Source organism: Oreochromis niloticus, linkage group LG17 (assembly GCF_001858045.2).
Source record: "Oreochromis niloticus isolate F11D_XX linkage group LG17, O_niloticus_UMD_NMBU, whole genome shotgun sequence".
Classification (NCBI taxonomy): Eukaryota; Metazoa; Chordata; class Actinopteri; order Cichliformes; family Cichlidae; genus Oreochromis; species Oreochromis niloticus.
In genome coordinates, this window is record NC_031981.2 from 33,785,097 (window position 1) to 33,800,448 (window position 15,352).

The 15,352-nt window shown below is 40.5% G+C and overlaps 1 protein-coding gene across 1 annotated transcript in view; it reads left to right on the forward strand.

Annotated features, from left to right (window-relative positions):
- The window catches only part of ror1 (receptor tyrosine kinase-like orphan receptor 1), a 134,432-nt gene that overhangs the window by 83,119 nt on the left and 35,961 nt on the right, over positions 1-15,352 (forward strand). Inside the window, exon 2 of the mRNA XM_005457086.4 lies at positions 8,998-9,061. Coding sequence (XP_005457143.2) covers positions 9,025-9,061 — 37 coding nt within the window. The 5' untranslated portion in view covers positions 8,998-9,024. The remainder of the gene's footprint in view (positions 1-8,997; positions 9,062-15,352) is intronic.

A 15,352-nucleotide genomic window follows, 5' to 3' on the forward strand; every position in this document is an offset into this window, starting at 1 on the left:
TTGCATCACAGTTTACTCAGCTTCATCCACAAGCTTTTTGCTATCAAGTGTCAACTGTTGATGTGAGCTTCACACTGCCAGATCATTTTTTGCTGAACTGACATCTTGAGCACTTTTACTTGTTCACATGTGTAACTTTCAGCTTCTTTACGGTGTGCTTGAAGTTGATCATAAGTGGGACATACCAATCTATCACAGGGTCAACACACAGAGAGACAAACTATGATTTACACTCATGTTCACATGTAAGGCCATTGATGAATCATCAGTTAACCTCAAATACATGTTTTTGGGCATGCAGAGTCCACACAGAGAGGCCTCAGCCAGAATCTTTTAGCTGCTAGGAGGCAGTGCACTACTGTGATGCCTGCAAATCTGACGTTTTTTTATAACATACAAATCAAAGCTGGTGACTGTTATGTGTGCGCAACAAATACATCTTGTCCCTGGAGAAATGATCGCATTACTCTCACTTGAAATAAGTGAAGTAAATTGTACATGATCTCAGAAATTATTTATAATTCCCCAAATAAACAAAGAAATTAACCTTTACACGAAATTTATTATGAATGTCCTGTCAGCCAAAGCAGTAATTCCACTTTTAGTATTCTTAACTTAAATTAAACAATTTTCCCTGTTTAGCACTTTGTCTTTTCTTTTTTTGTGTGTTGTGTTTTTTGTTTGATGGGAAGCAATGTGCCTTTTTTTCTCCACAATTTTTTACATGTTGGAGCAAATGTCTGCTGCAACATGAGCCCTTCCTGTTGTTGCCTATTGTTCTGATCCAAAAAGGCCTCTGTCATGCTGCCTCCTGTCATCTACCTCCTCAAAACCTCCCTTCCCAAGCCCAGCTTGCTTTTCCTCTCTCTTGTCTGTCTCACCCCTGTCTTTGCTCTTATAAGGTTACAGCGCAGTACTTTCAAATGCAATGCAGGTGTGTGTGTGTGTGTGTGTGTGTGTGTGTGTGTGTGTGTGTGTGTGTGAGAGAGAGAGAGAGTAAGTAGTTCCTGTGCTCTCGGCCCCATAATGTCTTCAGTAAATGCTTCCTAAACAGGCCTGCTTTTATATCTTTGTACGCTTTAGTCGAGCTTGGGAACAAACACCTGCACACAAGGAGCCAGGTGCAGCTATACAAGCACACACACATGTTCACACACACACACACACACACACACACACACACACACACACACACACACACCATCTCTCTAATGGAATCAGTTTCACCTTACTTTAGGTTTATTATGATTTTGGTCATACCGTTACTTCCATTTGTAATAAAAATTCTAAAATGACTTTACCAACATCATTTATTCCGGCAAATTCAAATCTGCATGAAGGATTACTTTACTCTTCTCTTACATGAGTAGAGGACAAGTTCAAAACAATGCAGACCACATAAGCGCCTGCATGTTTTGAACAGTGTTGTGTACTCTGAGTACAAACCTGCTGTAAGTAACTGAAGGCTTAACCTGAAACGTGTCAACTTGAGTTACCATTACCCACTACTTGTTTGTGTTGCCTTTTTCTCTCTTTGCTCAGGTTACCAGATTCTTAGATGTCAACAGTTTTTCTCTGTGGTTTCTAAACTGTCCAGCCAACATAAACCTGCACTCCGCTCAGTGGGACAGAAGCCCGCTTCTTAAAAAGTCGATTTTACGAGCGGCTCTCTTACTGAGGTTTTTTTTTGGAGGGTTCTCCTTTTTTATTTCCTCTCTTTCTGTCGTTTCTCTGCGCTCACATTTTCCAAGTCATCTTCACTCAATTTATCTGTAATTGCCTTGTAGTCCCTCACTTTTCCTCTCTCCCTCACTTCTCACCACTCTTTTTCTTCACTGCCTGTTGCCATTTAAAAAAAAAAAGCACTCTGTATTCGCTGCAATCCCTGCTCTGTCACAGTGTTTGTAACTACTTTTCATTCATTTTCCAGTCTGAGAGTCTGAGGCTAATAATTCATTAAGGATCACTGGAATATTAGCTGTTTTACTCAAACTTTTCATTGTCCAAAACTCCACATTTTTGAAGAGTAGATGACATAAAAATTTCACAGCTACTTCCTTTGTGTAAGTATGCAGGGGATGAGTTGAGTGGCTTTTAGGGAAGATTAGAGCATTTAAAGGAGACGTGCTCAGTACTAGCTTTGTGTTTGTTTGTTTTTTCCTGGACTCTAGGAGACAAACTTTGCACAATTCAGAATTCAACTAATCTAAAACCCCAATTCCGTGTAAAATGCAGATGAACACAGAACCCTGTCATCTGCCCATATTTTAGAACATAGAAAACATCAAACTAATCTCTCAATTCGAAATGATTCCAATGATTCCATCCAAATGATCGTTAGGTCAGAGAAGATCACCGTATTTCTTCATCATGTTACTATAAAGATACAGTTTTTTGTAGATTGTTGATCCCATCCCATCTTTACTTCTGAAAAACTCTCTATGAAGCTCATTTTATACCCAAGCATGTTACCGATCTGTTTCTAGTTAACCTCCACTTTTTTCGTTTCAGTATAACTTACATTTCCAGCCTCCTGTTGCCCCATCCTAATTATCTTAGAGAGGGGTATTTATATTTTTCATTAAATACTAAAATGTCTCATTTTCAACAATTCACATATATTTTTAGTATGAATAAAACACGGGTTTGTGAGATTTGCATTGCATTGTGCTTGGGATTACAATACACGTTGATTCAGTAGCTGCTTTCCTTCCTTCTTTTTGTTGCCTCTTAAACAGAAGGTTTGAGCAGCAGGTTGGTGGGGCTTCTGTTTCCACAGCTGGAGCGGTGTGTTCAAGAAGACCACATTAAGGACATCCTCTCTCTTTGACATCACAGAGACAGAACAGGAATAGAAACTTGCTGAATGGAAACAGAGACCTGATGAAGACAAATTGTAGAAAGAAATAATTATAATTCCTCATCTGTAGCTTTCATCTCTTAAAGGCAGAAATACGTCATAGTTGCACTGTGAAAATGGTCGGTTTCCCATTATTCCAGTTAACCCCTGAGTTAGGTCAGTTTTCCAGCTAATAGGGATGGAAGAGGGCCTTGGGAGAGGCCCTAATAACAGAGTGGGAGAGCTCATACATCAGTCTCACTCACCACACCAACCACCCTGGCTCCAAACACAGCCCCCCAGACCATATAACAGCATATTAGTTGCTACGCATAACTGCTCAAATTGAACATTTCTGATTTGGTTCACCCTGTGAGGCACCCAGTGTCTCATTTTCTTCTTAGCTCTCTGTTAATTCTTTCCTTTTCCTCATTCCCAAGCCTTCGAGTTTAAAGATTTGCACTAATTGCAATATGCTGCTGCGACAGTAAAGTCACACCAGTTTCGGAGAGCTTTATGGGGGTTAAGCCTGTGTCCCTGCCTGATTTTTATCACCGTAAGCCAAATACAGCTGGATGGGGATCAGAGGCTGCTCTCATGGAATTTTCTGTGTGGAGATTTGATGTCTGGACTTCTCAGAGGCACCTTCACGTTAACCATTTACTGCATATTTTGCTACTAGGAGTGGCACTCAGTTGCAAATGAAAGAGCACATTCCAAAGCTTTAACGTGAATAAAGTATGACAAAGCAGCCAAGAAGGGAACTTGATACTCTTATAAAGATTGTCACGTATCCAGAATTTTGATGGGCATTCACTGCCATACCAGAATTGAATTTTTTAAAGTGTCACTTCTCACATGCTATGGAAAATATGTTCACAATTTTATTTTTCCAAGTGATATTTTCAAGTCCAAATGCTTGCCTTCGACAGTACTTAGAGGTAAAAAACAGTTGTGATAATCATCACTATAATAAAAACCAATGGGAAGATATGGAAATCTGGAAAATCTGGAAAAGTAACTTGTGACTATTGAAATGGAAGTGATTTGAAACTGCAGAAGCTTAAAGGTAGCTGGACTCTTGTAGTACAAAACTTGCATCCTGATCTTATCCCTATTTCAGATGCCTAAATGTGAAGGGTAGAAATATTATCAAAATGTGACCTTTATGCTGTCGAGGTGTCTCTTCTATGTTGTGCCATGCATTTTTGGAGTGGATGAGACACTTCATAAACGCAACAGCTTCACACGAAACCTCTGCTGATAATGATCAATAGCCTGATAATAACCAAGAGGCACATGATCAATACTAGGTCAATTTCCCACTTAAGGGACAACTCCAACTAAGGCTTACATACCTTGGACTCTCCACCAAGCTTCTCGGACGAGAGGTGAAATGTTTTTGAGAAACTTAAAGAAGTCCAGTTGTTTTTGTTTCCAAGCTCCTTAGATCACTTTGAAAGGTACACATTGCTAGGTCTGGGTTGAACCTCCTTTTGACTTTGAAAATTCTTTGAGGCATAGATTCAATCTGCTGCTGGAAACGTTTCTCCAAGATTTTGGTTCATATTTACATGATAGCGTCACACATTTGCAGCAGATTTGCGTGGTGCACATCTATGATATGAATCTCTGCATCTCAAAGGTGCTGTATTGGACTTAAATCTGATGACTGTAGAGGCCATTTGAGTACAGCAGACTCACTGTCACGTTCAAGAAAGCAGTTTGAGATGATTTGAGTTTTGTGAAACAGCATTTTGTTCTACTAGAAGCAGCAATCAGAAACTGGGAAGATATGCGTAGGGTTTAAACTCTTGATAGAAGGCAGGATAGGATATGCCAAATTCTCATCATACCATCCGAATTTCGTAGCAGAAATCAACACTCATTAGACCGGACAACATTTTTCCAATCTTCTGTTATCCAGTTATGCTAAATCCATGTGAACTGTAGCCTCAGTTTCCTGTTCTTAGCTGAAAACAGGGACACCTGGCTGTACTCAGTCTGCGTCAGAGTTTGACATGCTGGGCACTCAGATGAGTTCGTCTAAATACCTTGGTTGTTACAAGTTACTGTTGCCTTCCTATCAGCGCCAACCAGTCTGGCCATTCTCCTGACCACTGGCATCAACAAGGCATTTCCGCCCAGAGAACTGCTGCTCACTGGATATTTTCTCTTTTTCTGACCATTCTCTGTAAATCCTAGAGATGGTTCTGTGGAAAAATCCCAATAGATCAGCAATTTCAAAAATAGTCAGATCAGCCTGTCTGGCACCAACAGCCATGCTGCATTCAAAGTCATTTAAATCACCTTTCTTCCCCATTCTGATGCTCGGTTTGAACTTCAGCAGGTTGTCTTGAGCATGTGTACATGCCTAAATGTGGGTGGAGTTTTCTGTCATGTGATTGGCTGATTATATATTTGTGCTAACACAGGTACCTTTACCTGATATATATGTTCATGTGATATTTCCTGATGGGTGCCAACACACAAAAAATAGGTTGAGTTTGTTGAAACTCCATATCTCTGTTTCCCTTCTCATGACTATTTTCCGATCTGCCACCTCAGTAATTTAAAACTTTGGCAACTCTGAGACAATGTTACTGGAAACAGCCTGTTCATGGTTGAAAGACTTGGCCCTGGTACACATATGTGCATGATTTCTTCCTCCCTATATTATAATGCAAGCAATGCTTTTGTTCTTTTTTTGGTTATTCATATTGACAGACAGAGGTCCACTTAACATATGGGTCTTGCAGTCAGTATCCAAATCATGATTCAATCAATGGCCAGAAAATGGCCACAGCTGATGAAACCTGGGATCTAAACTGACACAAGCACTGTGATGGTTCCTATTTTTAGGCCCTTTTTAACAAACAGGGCCAAACAAACATTAGAAAGCTAATCTCAAAATTGCTCTGCATTTTCTCCTAGATATTTCAGATGATTGTCTTAATGAAAGAGAACAGATGTGATCTCTTTAAAGGGGGACACAATGTGGGAAAAAATGAAACACAGGAAGTAATGAGCAGACCTTAGACATAACAGCAAAATCGCTGTGCACAAGTGTTTGTTTTTGAACAAAATTATAAACTTCAAATCTTTCTGGAATGATAACGTTTTTTTTCTCAGAAGTACACAGTTGTGCCTCCTTTTTTATAAACGAGTACTTCTTCCTCCTCCCCCTTCCCTCACTAGATTCCCACGACCATCCACTTCTATTGAACTCTCACCTGGCTGCCCTTGGCTAGCTTTGTGTTGGTGAAGCTAGTGAGCTGCGACGTTCACTCTCCTCTGTCCTTTGTAAAGCACAGAGCTCCAGACTTCTTAGCCTAACAGTAGAGAACACAGAGTAAATTTAGACTCGCCGTGGGGCCAGGACATGCTATAAGACACTGTTAGTAGCCTCCTGGAAGAAACCAGCAAGTCATTCTAACTCCAAAAGTGCAGAATAGCTTGTGGAATCAGGTAGCACTACAGAAGAACTACTAATTTAGTGAAGAGACACATTTTGATTGTATGTCTGCCCTCTGGGTTTGCTACATTTCTCTAACAGTCATGAACATAACACCCATAACTGCGAGCCTGTTGTTGTGAGCCTGTTGCCAAGCTTCCAGACTCCTCACTAACAGGTGCTGAGGCCCAAAGCGCTGCTCATTAACACAGTTCATTTCACAAGCACCACCACATAGTCGTTACCATCCTGACACATTATCACCCAATTAACGTGACCCTGTGTCAGGCTCCTGGTGCTGTTTGTCTGCAGACTTTCTCTCCTCGACTGTCACCCTGCATGCCACGCACTGTCAGTTTTCAAGTTGTTAATTCAAAAATATTTATGACATGTGTTCAGGAATTCTGTATTTTTTGTGTGTACGTGTGAAACAAATGCACCATGTGTATAGTTAGGTTTGCAGCCAGTTCTCAGCTGTGTCCATGCACATGCTTGCATTTTTCCGTCTGTTTGTGACTTTAGGTTACTTTCCCAAAGTTGGATGGCAACCATTTGCCTGTTCATCATGCTAAACTATCCCAGCCTGCACCAAAACACACAGAGTCACACACTGTTGTAGTTGGCTAGAACTGTGGGATGTTGTATGTGAACTGAAAGTTTGTCAGCGGTCTGGTGCCCTGAGAATCAATGAAGATAAAACTGCTTAGAGTTCTTTGCCAGTCCTTCATCTTTGGCTGTTTAATTTGTTAGGACTCACCTATGACCTGCAGCACTGCACTCTGAAGCTGATTTTCTATCTCTTCTCCTCAGTAATGAAAAGCAGAGAGCAGCTCTGTCTTCAGCTGGTAATAAGAGCGCATTAGGTCCACATGGCTTGTTGATAGGCTCCCTGTTGTACACCCAAACCTTTGATCTGCACTAGCAAACGTACAGTGTTATCACCACGGTTATTTTACATTTAAGAAGCAGTGTGTTTGTGTCTGTACACAGTATTTTACATAGAAAAGTTTCTCCAGAATTGTGGTTAAGCATTGTTTAAATGTAGGTCCATGCTACTGGCTTAGAAAGTTTGAGTCTGTGACCCTCTTTTTACTGTGTCACTACCATATGTAACATTTGGAAATAGCTTTCAGGTGTAAAGAATGCAGCTGTAAAGCTGATTGTTTTTGTTTTTTTTAAACTAGCTGTTGTAAACACAAGTCAAGTTACCTTGATGTTTTGCAGGAACGTGACAATAATGATCACAATGTAGGGTCAACTGAATTAGGCCCAGCCGCACAGGCCTAGAGACTCGTCCATGACCATCTGGCAACCACCAGTCATGTGTTCCCTGACTACTGTTGAATGGTTGCTGGAGGTTGATGACAGTCTCTGGGAAATCAATTGCTAAAGCCCCAATGACATAGGCCTGCAGAATGGTCAGTCATCCAGTGGCAACCACAGGTTGATAGAGAAAAAAGTACAACCCCCAACCGGTTGGCAAAAACCTCTTTGTAATTGCTTTGGTCACGAGAAGATTGTTGTTTGCATGAAACATGATAACTTGGGCCCAAACACTCACCAACTACTCTCTGAAAAGGAGGGAAATTGTAAAAAGTGTGACACAAACTGCAAACTGTGACTCGCTTTCAAAGTAAGTTTTTTTTTTTAAACATGTTGGCTGCAGTGCTGCAGCCCAGCTTTCACTCTAAAAGAAGGCATGTTCCATTTCTGATTTGGCAGATGTCCTCTACTTCCACTTTATGATCTACTTTTTGAGTATCGCTACATACAGCAAAACAGTAGTGTTTGCAGGCAAATCAGCATCTTCCACGCTATTTGCTAGCAACCGAAGCAAGCTTAAGGAAGTTTTTAGTGTAGCGCCCTCTTTGTGACCAATCTCACCTAGCAACAGTCAGGAACCTCCAATAAGGACTCACCCACCAGTTGGGGAACACAAACGTTTTGCTTGCAACGTGGTTTTATCAGTGGAGTAGGTGGACTCTACCAGTGAGTAAAAAGTTATCTACCCTTCTCTCATCATGTCTTGTTTCAAAGCACCAGGATGGTGAGAGTCTTCATTTTAAGTGTCAGGCCTCAAGTGGGTACTTGGCTATGTTGACTTTTTATAAAAAGCCTGTAGTTTCAATTCAAATTTACTTAGTTCATGTCTATTTGTTACATTTTGTATACAGTTAATTATGCTGTGCCTAAATTCAAACAGATATCTGATACTGAAAACTTGCTTGAAAGGTTCCAATCATTTGGAACCTTTCACTGAGTTTCCTCACTAGTCCTCAGTGCGCCCCAGGGTGGCTGTGGCTACAACGTAGCTTGCCATCACCAGTGTGTGAATGTGTGTGTGAATGGGTGGATGACTGGATATGTAAAGCGCTTTGGGGTCCTTAGGCACTAGTAAAGCGCTATATAAATAGAGGCCATTTAGTTGCTGCTTTTTGTAAACATTTGTAAACATTTGCAGCTTGTTGAGACTCCGACCACAAATAAATTGTCTATGTTATAAATACTAAAAACACACAAAAGCATCAGATACAACCCATGTTAATGCTAACTGGTAGTTAGCATTAACATCAACATCATCATCATTTTGCTAGTGGGAAATGTATGTAAGACATTAACTCTTCAACCTTTTAAAGCATTTAATGTTTAAGCATTTAAAAATAAAAGTTTTGCTTTTCTAATTTTTCATTTCCTCTCTTCACAGGATCTGAGTTCCCCCCAAGATCCCATTATGCAAGCTGCCACTTTGTGGAACACTTCAAGTGATGGTAAATGCACACCAAATACATGCATACACACACACACAACACAGATAACCCATGCATGACGTTCTTAACAAAGCTCACTCTGGCAAAACTATGAGCACATCTGTTAGAGGCAACATGATGATCACATGTTCATAGTTCAAATTAACACATGCAGTGTTGAACTGTAACCCCACATGTGCTGTTGAAATTACTTTAAATGAAGTGTTAAAAATTACACATCCTCCACATGGTTGACTTCAGCAACCCAGACACCCACTGTAGTGTAAGGCAGTAGGGCGGATAATTGACAGAACAAATTGCACATTGATCTACTCAACATATGGGAATATAGCCACAGGAGCATTGTTTTTCTTTATTTTTCCATCTACTCTTTCTTAAGTGGAAAATACCAGTGTAGTCTCAAAGGTGCTGCTGCTTTTAGTGCCTCTTCTTACACTTTGCATTTTGACCTCATGTTTTTACCAACATTCGTGGGCTCTGGAGACGTACTTGAGTACTTCTGAGGTCTTAAGTTTTCATCACAATGAGCCCAGTCCTAACCCTAACCCTGACCCTCGACAATTAGAATATGTATTTTTTTTCTTTATATTAAATTGTTCCACAAAGTGTTGGCAATCTAGGAACAAAGAGAACAATCAGCCCAAATGACATGCATCAATCTGTTCAGTTTTTTGTCCAAAAATGCCTGTGTTTGTTTTTCTCCAAAATATTGGGATGGAGTTAAGGACAACATATGACTTAATTTTCCTTCGCACAGCATCCATTTTTTTCTTTGTTGCGTCTTTAGCTTCAAGCATATATGGAGCCCTGGGTGGGCTTGTTTGTTAGAGCTGGCCAAAACACTTGGCTTCACAGAGGAACAGCACAATAACTCTTGTGGTTCTGCACTGCATAATCAGTGTACTCCACAGTGCTCTCATGTTTGATTTGCACAGTTTTCATTTCATAAACGCAGGTTATTGACATTATATAAACAGAGTTGGACACTGATTCAATCACTTGTCTCTGATTTTTTCTTTCTAAGCAGTCGTCTTAAGCATGGAACTGAGCTTCACCAGATTGTCTTCCTTCCTTGGTTACTTTGATATTTTTTCCCAAATAAACATTATTCCTTTATTTCCATTTCCATTATTCTGATTCCTGTACTGCTGATATGAAGAACATTTTAAAGTAAAAGGTCTCTTCGTAACTCCCAGAAAATTTGCTGTCGCAAATTTGCTTGTTTGAGCATTGTAATAAAAAAATCGATTGCTGACCAACACACAGGCCAGGTAACTGTGAGTGACCTGCTGGCAACATTAGGCCACTAGGAAGAAAAAATTTATATTCCACAACTGGTTGCTGAAGGTTGTTGGAGGTTGCCTGCTGTCGCTAGGGGAAGTCGGTCACAGGGAAGGGGCTGCATCAAAAACCTCCATATGATTGCTTTGGCTGCTTGCAGATAGCATGGAAGGTGCTGACTTGTCTACATACACTATCATTTTGCTCTCTGAACTAAAGCAATGCTTCAGAAACTGGATCGCAAACCAGAAACGGAGAACATTTTCCATCTGAAGCTAACACATATCAGAATTCACAACTTTCACTTTTCCCGTTTTGACTTCAAAAGCCGCAGCAGTTTCAAAGTCATTCAATAACTTAAGACAAGTCATTTTGTTCCACTGCAAGGACCCTGTAATTTACCAGCAACCAAAGCCATTGCAAAAACGCTTTAAGCACCGTCTACCTCTTGGGAACTAATTTCACCTAGCAACAGCAAGCAGTCTCCCGCAAGAAATCTCCAGAAATCACTTGCAACCAATAAGGGAATACTCATTTTTCACCAAAGAATGAATTTCCAAGCAGTCACAAACTGGTCTCTAGACCTGTGCTGGTAAAGACACTGGTGAATTGCTGCCCTGGATTCATGTGTTCAATGACAAGTCCAATCCTTTTGCAAGAGAACAAACTTATCAGTAAGTATGATGTGTGTGGGATGCGATATGTTTCTGGGTACTTTCTCAACATCTTTGCCCATATTTATCAGTTAAATTGCACCCCCTCTCCACAGTTTATCTTTGGCTAAAAGAGCAAACATCTGCCTCCCACAAAGACACACTGACTGGAAAATGCTCAACTTAAAGTTTGTATTTAACTCGAACCTTAGTTTGGCTCTCTCATTTCGTCTGGTTTGCTTAATTCATCTCTTGAAACTCCAACTCTCCCACAGCATCCTTCCCACAGAAAATTCTGTGTACACAAAAGCAGACACACACTAGTTTCTGGACAAGACTGAGCAGTTTAGTGAAGATGATGATTATGTTGACCAATCAAGGATTTTTCAAAAACAGTCATAAATATAATGAGATCCAAACAAATCATCCAGAGAGCTTTATTTTTCCACATCATCAAATATGAAAACCTATAAACGTAAAATATCTGTGTATGTGTTTGTCATTTAGTGCTCAGCCCTCCTGTGCTTACATCTGTTTCTTATCTGATGGATGGAGGGTGATTGCACCCCTTGTTTTGTCTGCAGGCGGGGATGGTTTTGATTGACCAAACAGGCACAATTCAGGTAGCGTGGCTCTATCAGTATGCATCAGTAGCAGGAAGTTATCGTGCTGAAAGAGGCTCATTACTGGGCTGAAATCGGGGGTGATGATAGTTTACTGAACTCATTTCCCTCCAGGCTTTCTTTCATTATTGCTCTCTGTTTCTTTGTTTCATTTTGTACCCATTTTTTTTCTTTACTTACTTCCTTTCCTCTGTTGCTTTGCTGGAGAGTGACCCAGCTTTAATTAACTTCACCTTTACCCACAGCTGAAAGCTGGAAGCAGTATAGTGCAAGGCCCTCAGTGTATCTGCTGAATATGTTTAGTTAGCTGTGCAGCCATTCATGTTTCTGAACCTGCGTTTTGTTGACAGGAGCCCGACGGTCACACTCTTACTGTATGTATGTTCACTGAAACCATATAGAATGCAATGTCGTGAAAAGGTATTGAGTAATGTGTGCAATTTTTGAGCACGTATAGTTTGTCTCCTTGGCGGTTGTGTGGGTGTGCGGGTGTTTACATATATGTGCCTGCATGTGAGTGTTTGATTGTGCAAAAACTACTGCAAGAAAATGCAGGCTGATGACAGGGCACCATTTAGCTCCCCTGCCACATTAAAGGGACAGTCCGCAGAAAGGGTTTGAGTTTCAGCATCCTCCTTGTGCCAAATACCACAACACTCACCACGGGACAATTACATACAGAGTGGCTTTGTTACACAGGCATTGGCAGGACATCTTTCTCCTCCTTCTCTTTTTTCCTCTTGACCTCTCTTCTTTTGTCTTCTCCTCTTGTCTCTTTTTCTTTTTTCACCCTTCATTCTGCTCCCCGCTGCTTTATTATGAGATATTATAACGGCTAATGAAGTGTGCAGGCACACCGCTCCAAAGAGCATTTTTATTTTCCATCAACTCAACTAATGAAAATTCATGGAAGCAGTTGTACATTAGGCACCAGCCCCTTGTCAATGGAAAAGCAGTAATACGACGTAGTCCACTCACTAAAACAGGGTTGCCAAGCATAAGGCCCGGGTGCCAGAATCGGCCCACCAAAGACTCCGATCAGGCCCAATGGATACCTTTGGAAATTTTGAAGGAGGGTATAAATTTTGGACTGTTAACTGTGTTTTCATACATTTGAAAGTATTTCCTCACCAAGGGCATTCATACAACACCTAAGTAATAAAGTCATAGATAAAAAATTAAATGACAGAAAAGTTCCAATTTCAATTTAAAATTGAAATGGAAAAATATTGGGCATTTTCTTTGAATCAACAGTAAAGCTGAGCAGTGAGCTACCAGAATATTTTCTAGCTGTTAAAATTATACTTCTGTGCCTTATATTAAGATATCTGAGGTGTTAAACTCGTTCACACTGACTGAAAGGGGAAACTTGAGTGGTCCGGCCCACTTGAGATCTAAGTGGGTTGTATGAGACCCGGGATTTGACATCCCTGAAGTACGAGATTACTGACATTCCAACATTCAGTACAGACAGAAATCATAAAAATTGCAGTAAAATGTAAACTACGGAGAGAAACAGAGCCCGAAGCAAACCAAGTATCAGGAAATAGGCACATTATGCCAATAGCGTAATTATTTCTCCTTAAGTTTAAAAGCTGTCTAACTGCTTTAATGAACGCTTTCAAACTCATAATTACTTTTGAGAAACAAATCAGCAACAAATTCCAGATCGTTTTCTTCTCTTTAACTGGTTTCTGGACTTCCAGTGCATTTTCACTGACCGGCAGTGATAGATTACACCACACTTGAGGTCAGAGCACATTTTTACCTTTTGCAGCCGTGAGATGGCTAATGCAACAAATTGAGTATACACAGCGCTCCACAGTGAAGTTAAATAAGAAAATATCATTGCCTAATGTGCGTGAAACTGGACTTAACAGACACGGAACGTAATCTCGCCACCGATCTCGGTATGTTTATGGTCGTCTCATGACTTTTAAGATCGTTAGAAACGGTAACATAATTGGATTGGACAAATTCAATTTAAAAGTAAAACAAAACACGAAGTAGCAAAACGGCTGGATAAACAAGTTATGAAAACCAACAAGTGGCACGTGGAGACGGCTTCACTCGGGGAATATTTTCTGTTTGTGTGTGTCGTTGTCATAGATAAATATGAAACAGGTTCACAGCTTTCAGCAAAGCCCGGTGACACATACATTGTGTCTACGTGATGTCATGCTAAAGCATTTCCAGTTTTTATGTGTGGAAATGAAGTGCACACATCAGCGGTGAGGTGGAGGAGTAAATAAAAAGGAAAATTGGATGAAGATTTACAGTCATTGTTCCAGCTGACTTTAAAAGCATCGACCTCTTGAAGGGTTTGAGCTCGCTGCTGTAATGTTGAGATACAGGACTGTGTAGAGCACATAGAGAAAAGAGGTCATATTAAGGTGGTGAAAAATGGGGAGAGGAGATGGTGGTGGGGTGGTACTTGTTAGTACCACAGTGCTGTGTTAAGCCGTCGGTCTTTATGGAAGAAGCTGTGAGTGTGTGTTCTACAACCTGCCGAGCACATGCACAGAGATAGAGGCCATGTGCTCAGGTTTTTTTCTTTTTCCCATATTTTTACACCATACACTCAAAGAACATAAAGTACACGCATCCATTTTTTCCGATGACTTCTCTCTTCTTTTCCAAAAGCCTTAAACAAAGACTGTCCGTGATGAAGCTCAATATGTAGGTGGACACCTTTTGCTTGATTGCAGCTTTCGTCTTATATCATACACGTTTTACTAAGTTACACTACACATTCTTCTGCCCGACTGCCCCCTCCAACTTTTGTACAGACACTGCATGAATCATTCCACACACCACAACATGGGATGCTCATAGTGAAAGAAAGCTGGCCCACGCTCCAACCCTAGTAAAGTTTATTCAAACAAGGCTGTAATATGAATGAGCATGTTCGCCCCCATAGATGTAGATGTTGATACGGTTAATTTTCTGACCGCTCAACATTTTTCTGTTAACATTCCGTGGAAAACCTTGAAGTTAATCTTGCATGGAATACAGTAGTAAAAATCTGAGTGCTGGTGTACGCGCACAAGTAAGTGTGCGCCTCTATTTATACCCATCAACCTCTCTATTCACACACATTCATTTTTCATTTGACTGGTATTTGAGATTCTCCTGTATATGCTTCTCCTCATTTGTTTGTCTTGGCCAGTTTGTGTAACCAGGAGCATTTCTGCATACCTAACACAGGTTTTGGGGGTTGAGAGAACTTTCCAGAGGTTTTTCATGACATTAAGACCAATGTTTTTTCCTGCACATTAAACTCTTAGGTGGCCCTCCAGATAGTTTTTTTTTTTACTGACCAACTTAAGGGGAAAAATACAGTTCTGGATTGAATCACAATTTAGTTCATCTTTGTATTGCAGTGTGTTCTAGTAGCGTTACCCTTCGTGAATTGGTTTCGATGGCAAGGCACTTTTTGCTTGCTGTAATCATTCCTCTCATTCATAACAGTAATCAAGAGCTGTTTGTTTTGACTGTTTGAAAACAGGCACGAAACACTGGGAACCAGTCGTTTTAAATTTGATTCTTCGTTTTTTTCGAAGACCGCAACGCAGGTGATATTGCCTCATGAGCTCATACACATAAATCTGAGGGGGAAACCCTCTGGCATCATACAGCCATGATGAAAAGAGAAATTAGGTGTCACAACAGTGGCAACCACAAAATAACTTGTGAAACCAGGCTCTGAATATGTGTGTCTGAAAACACGGAGT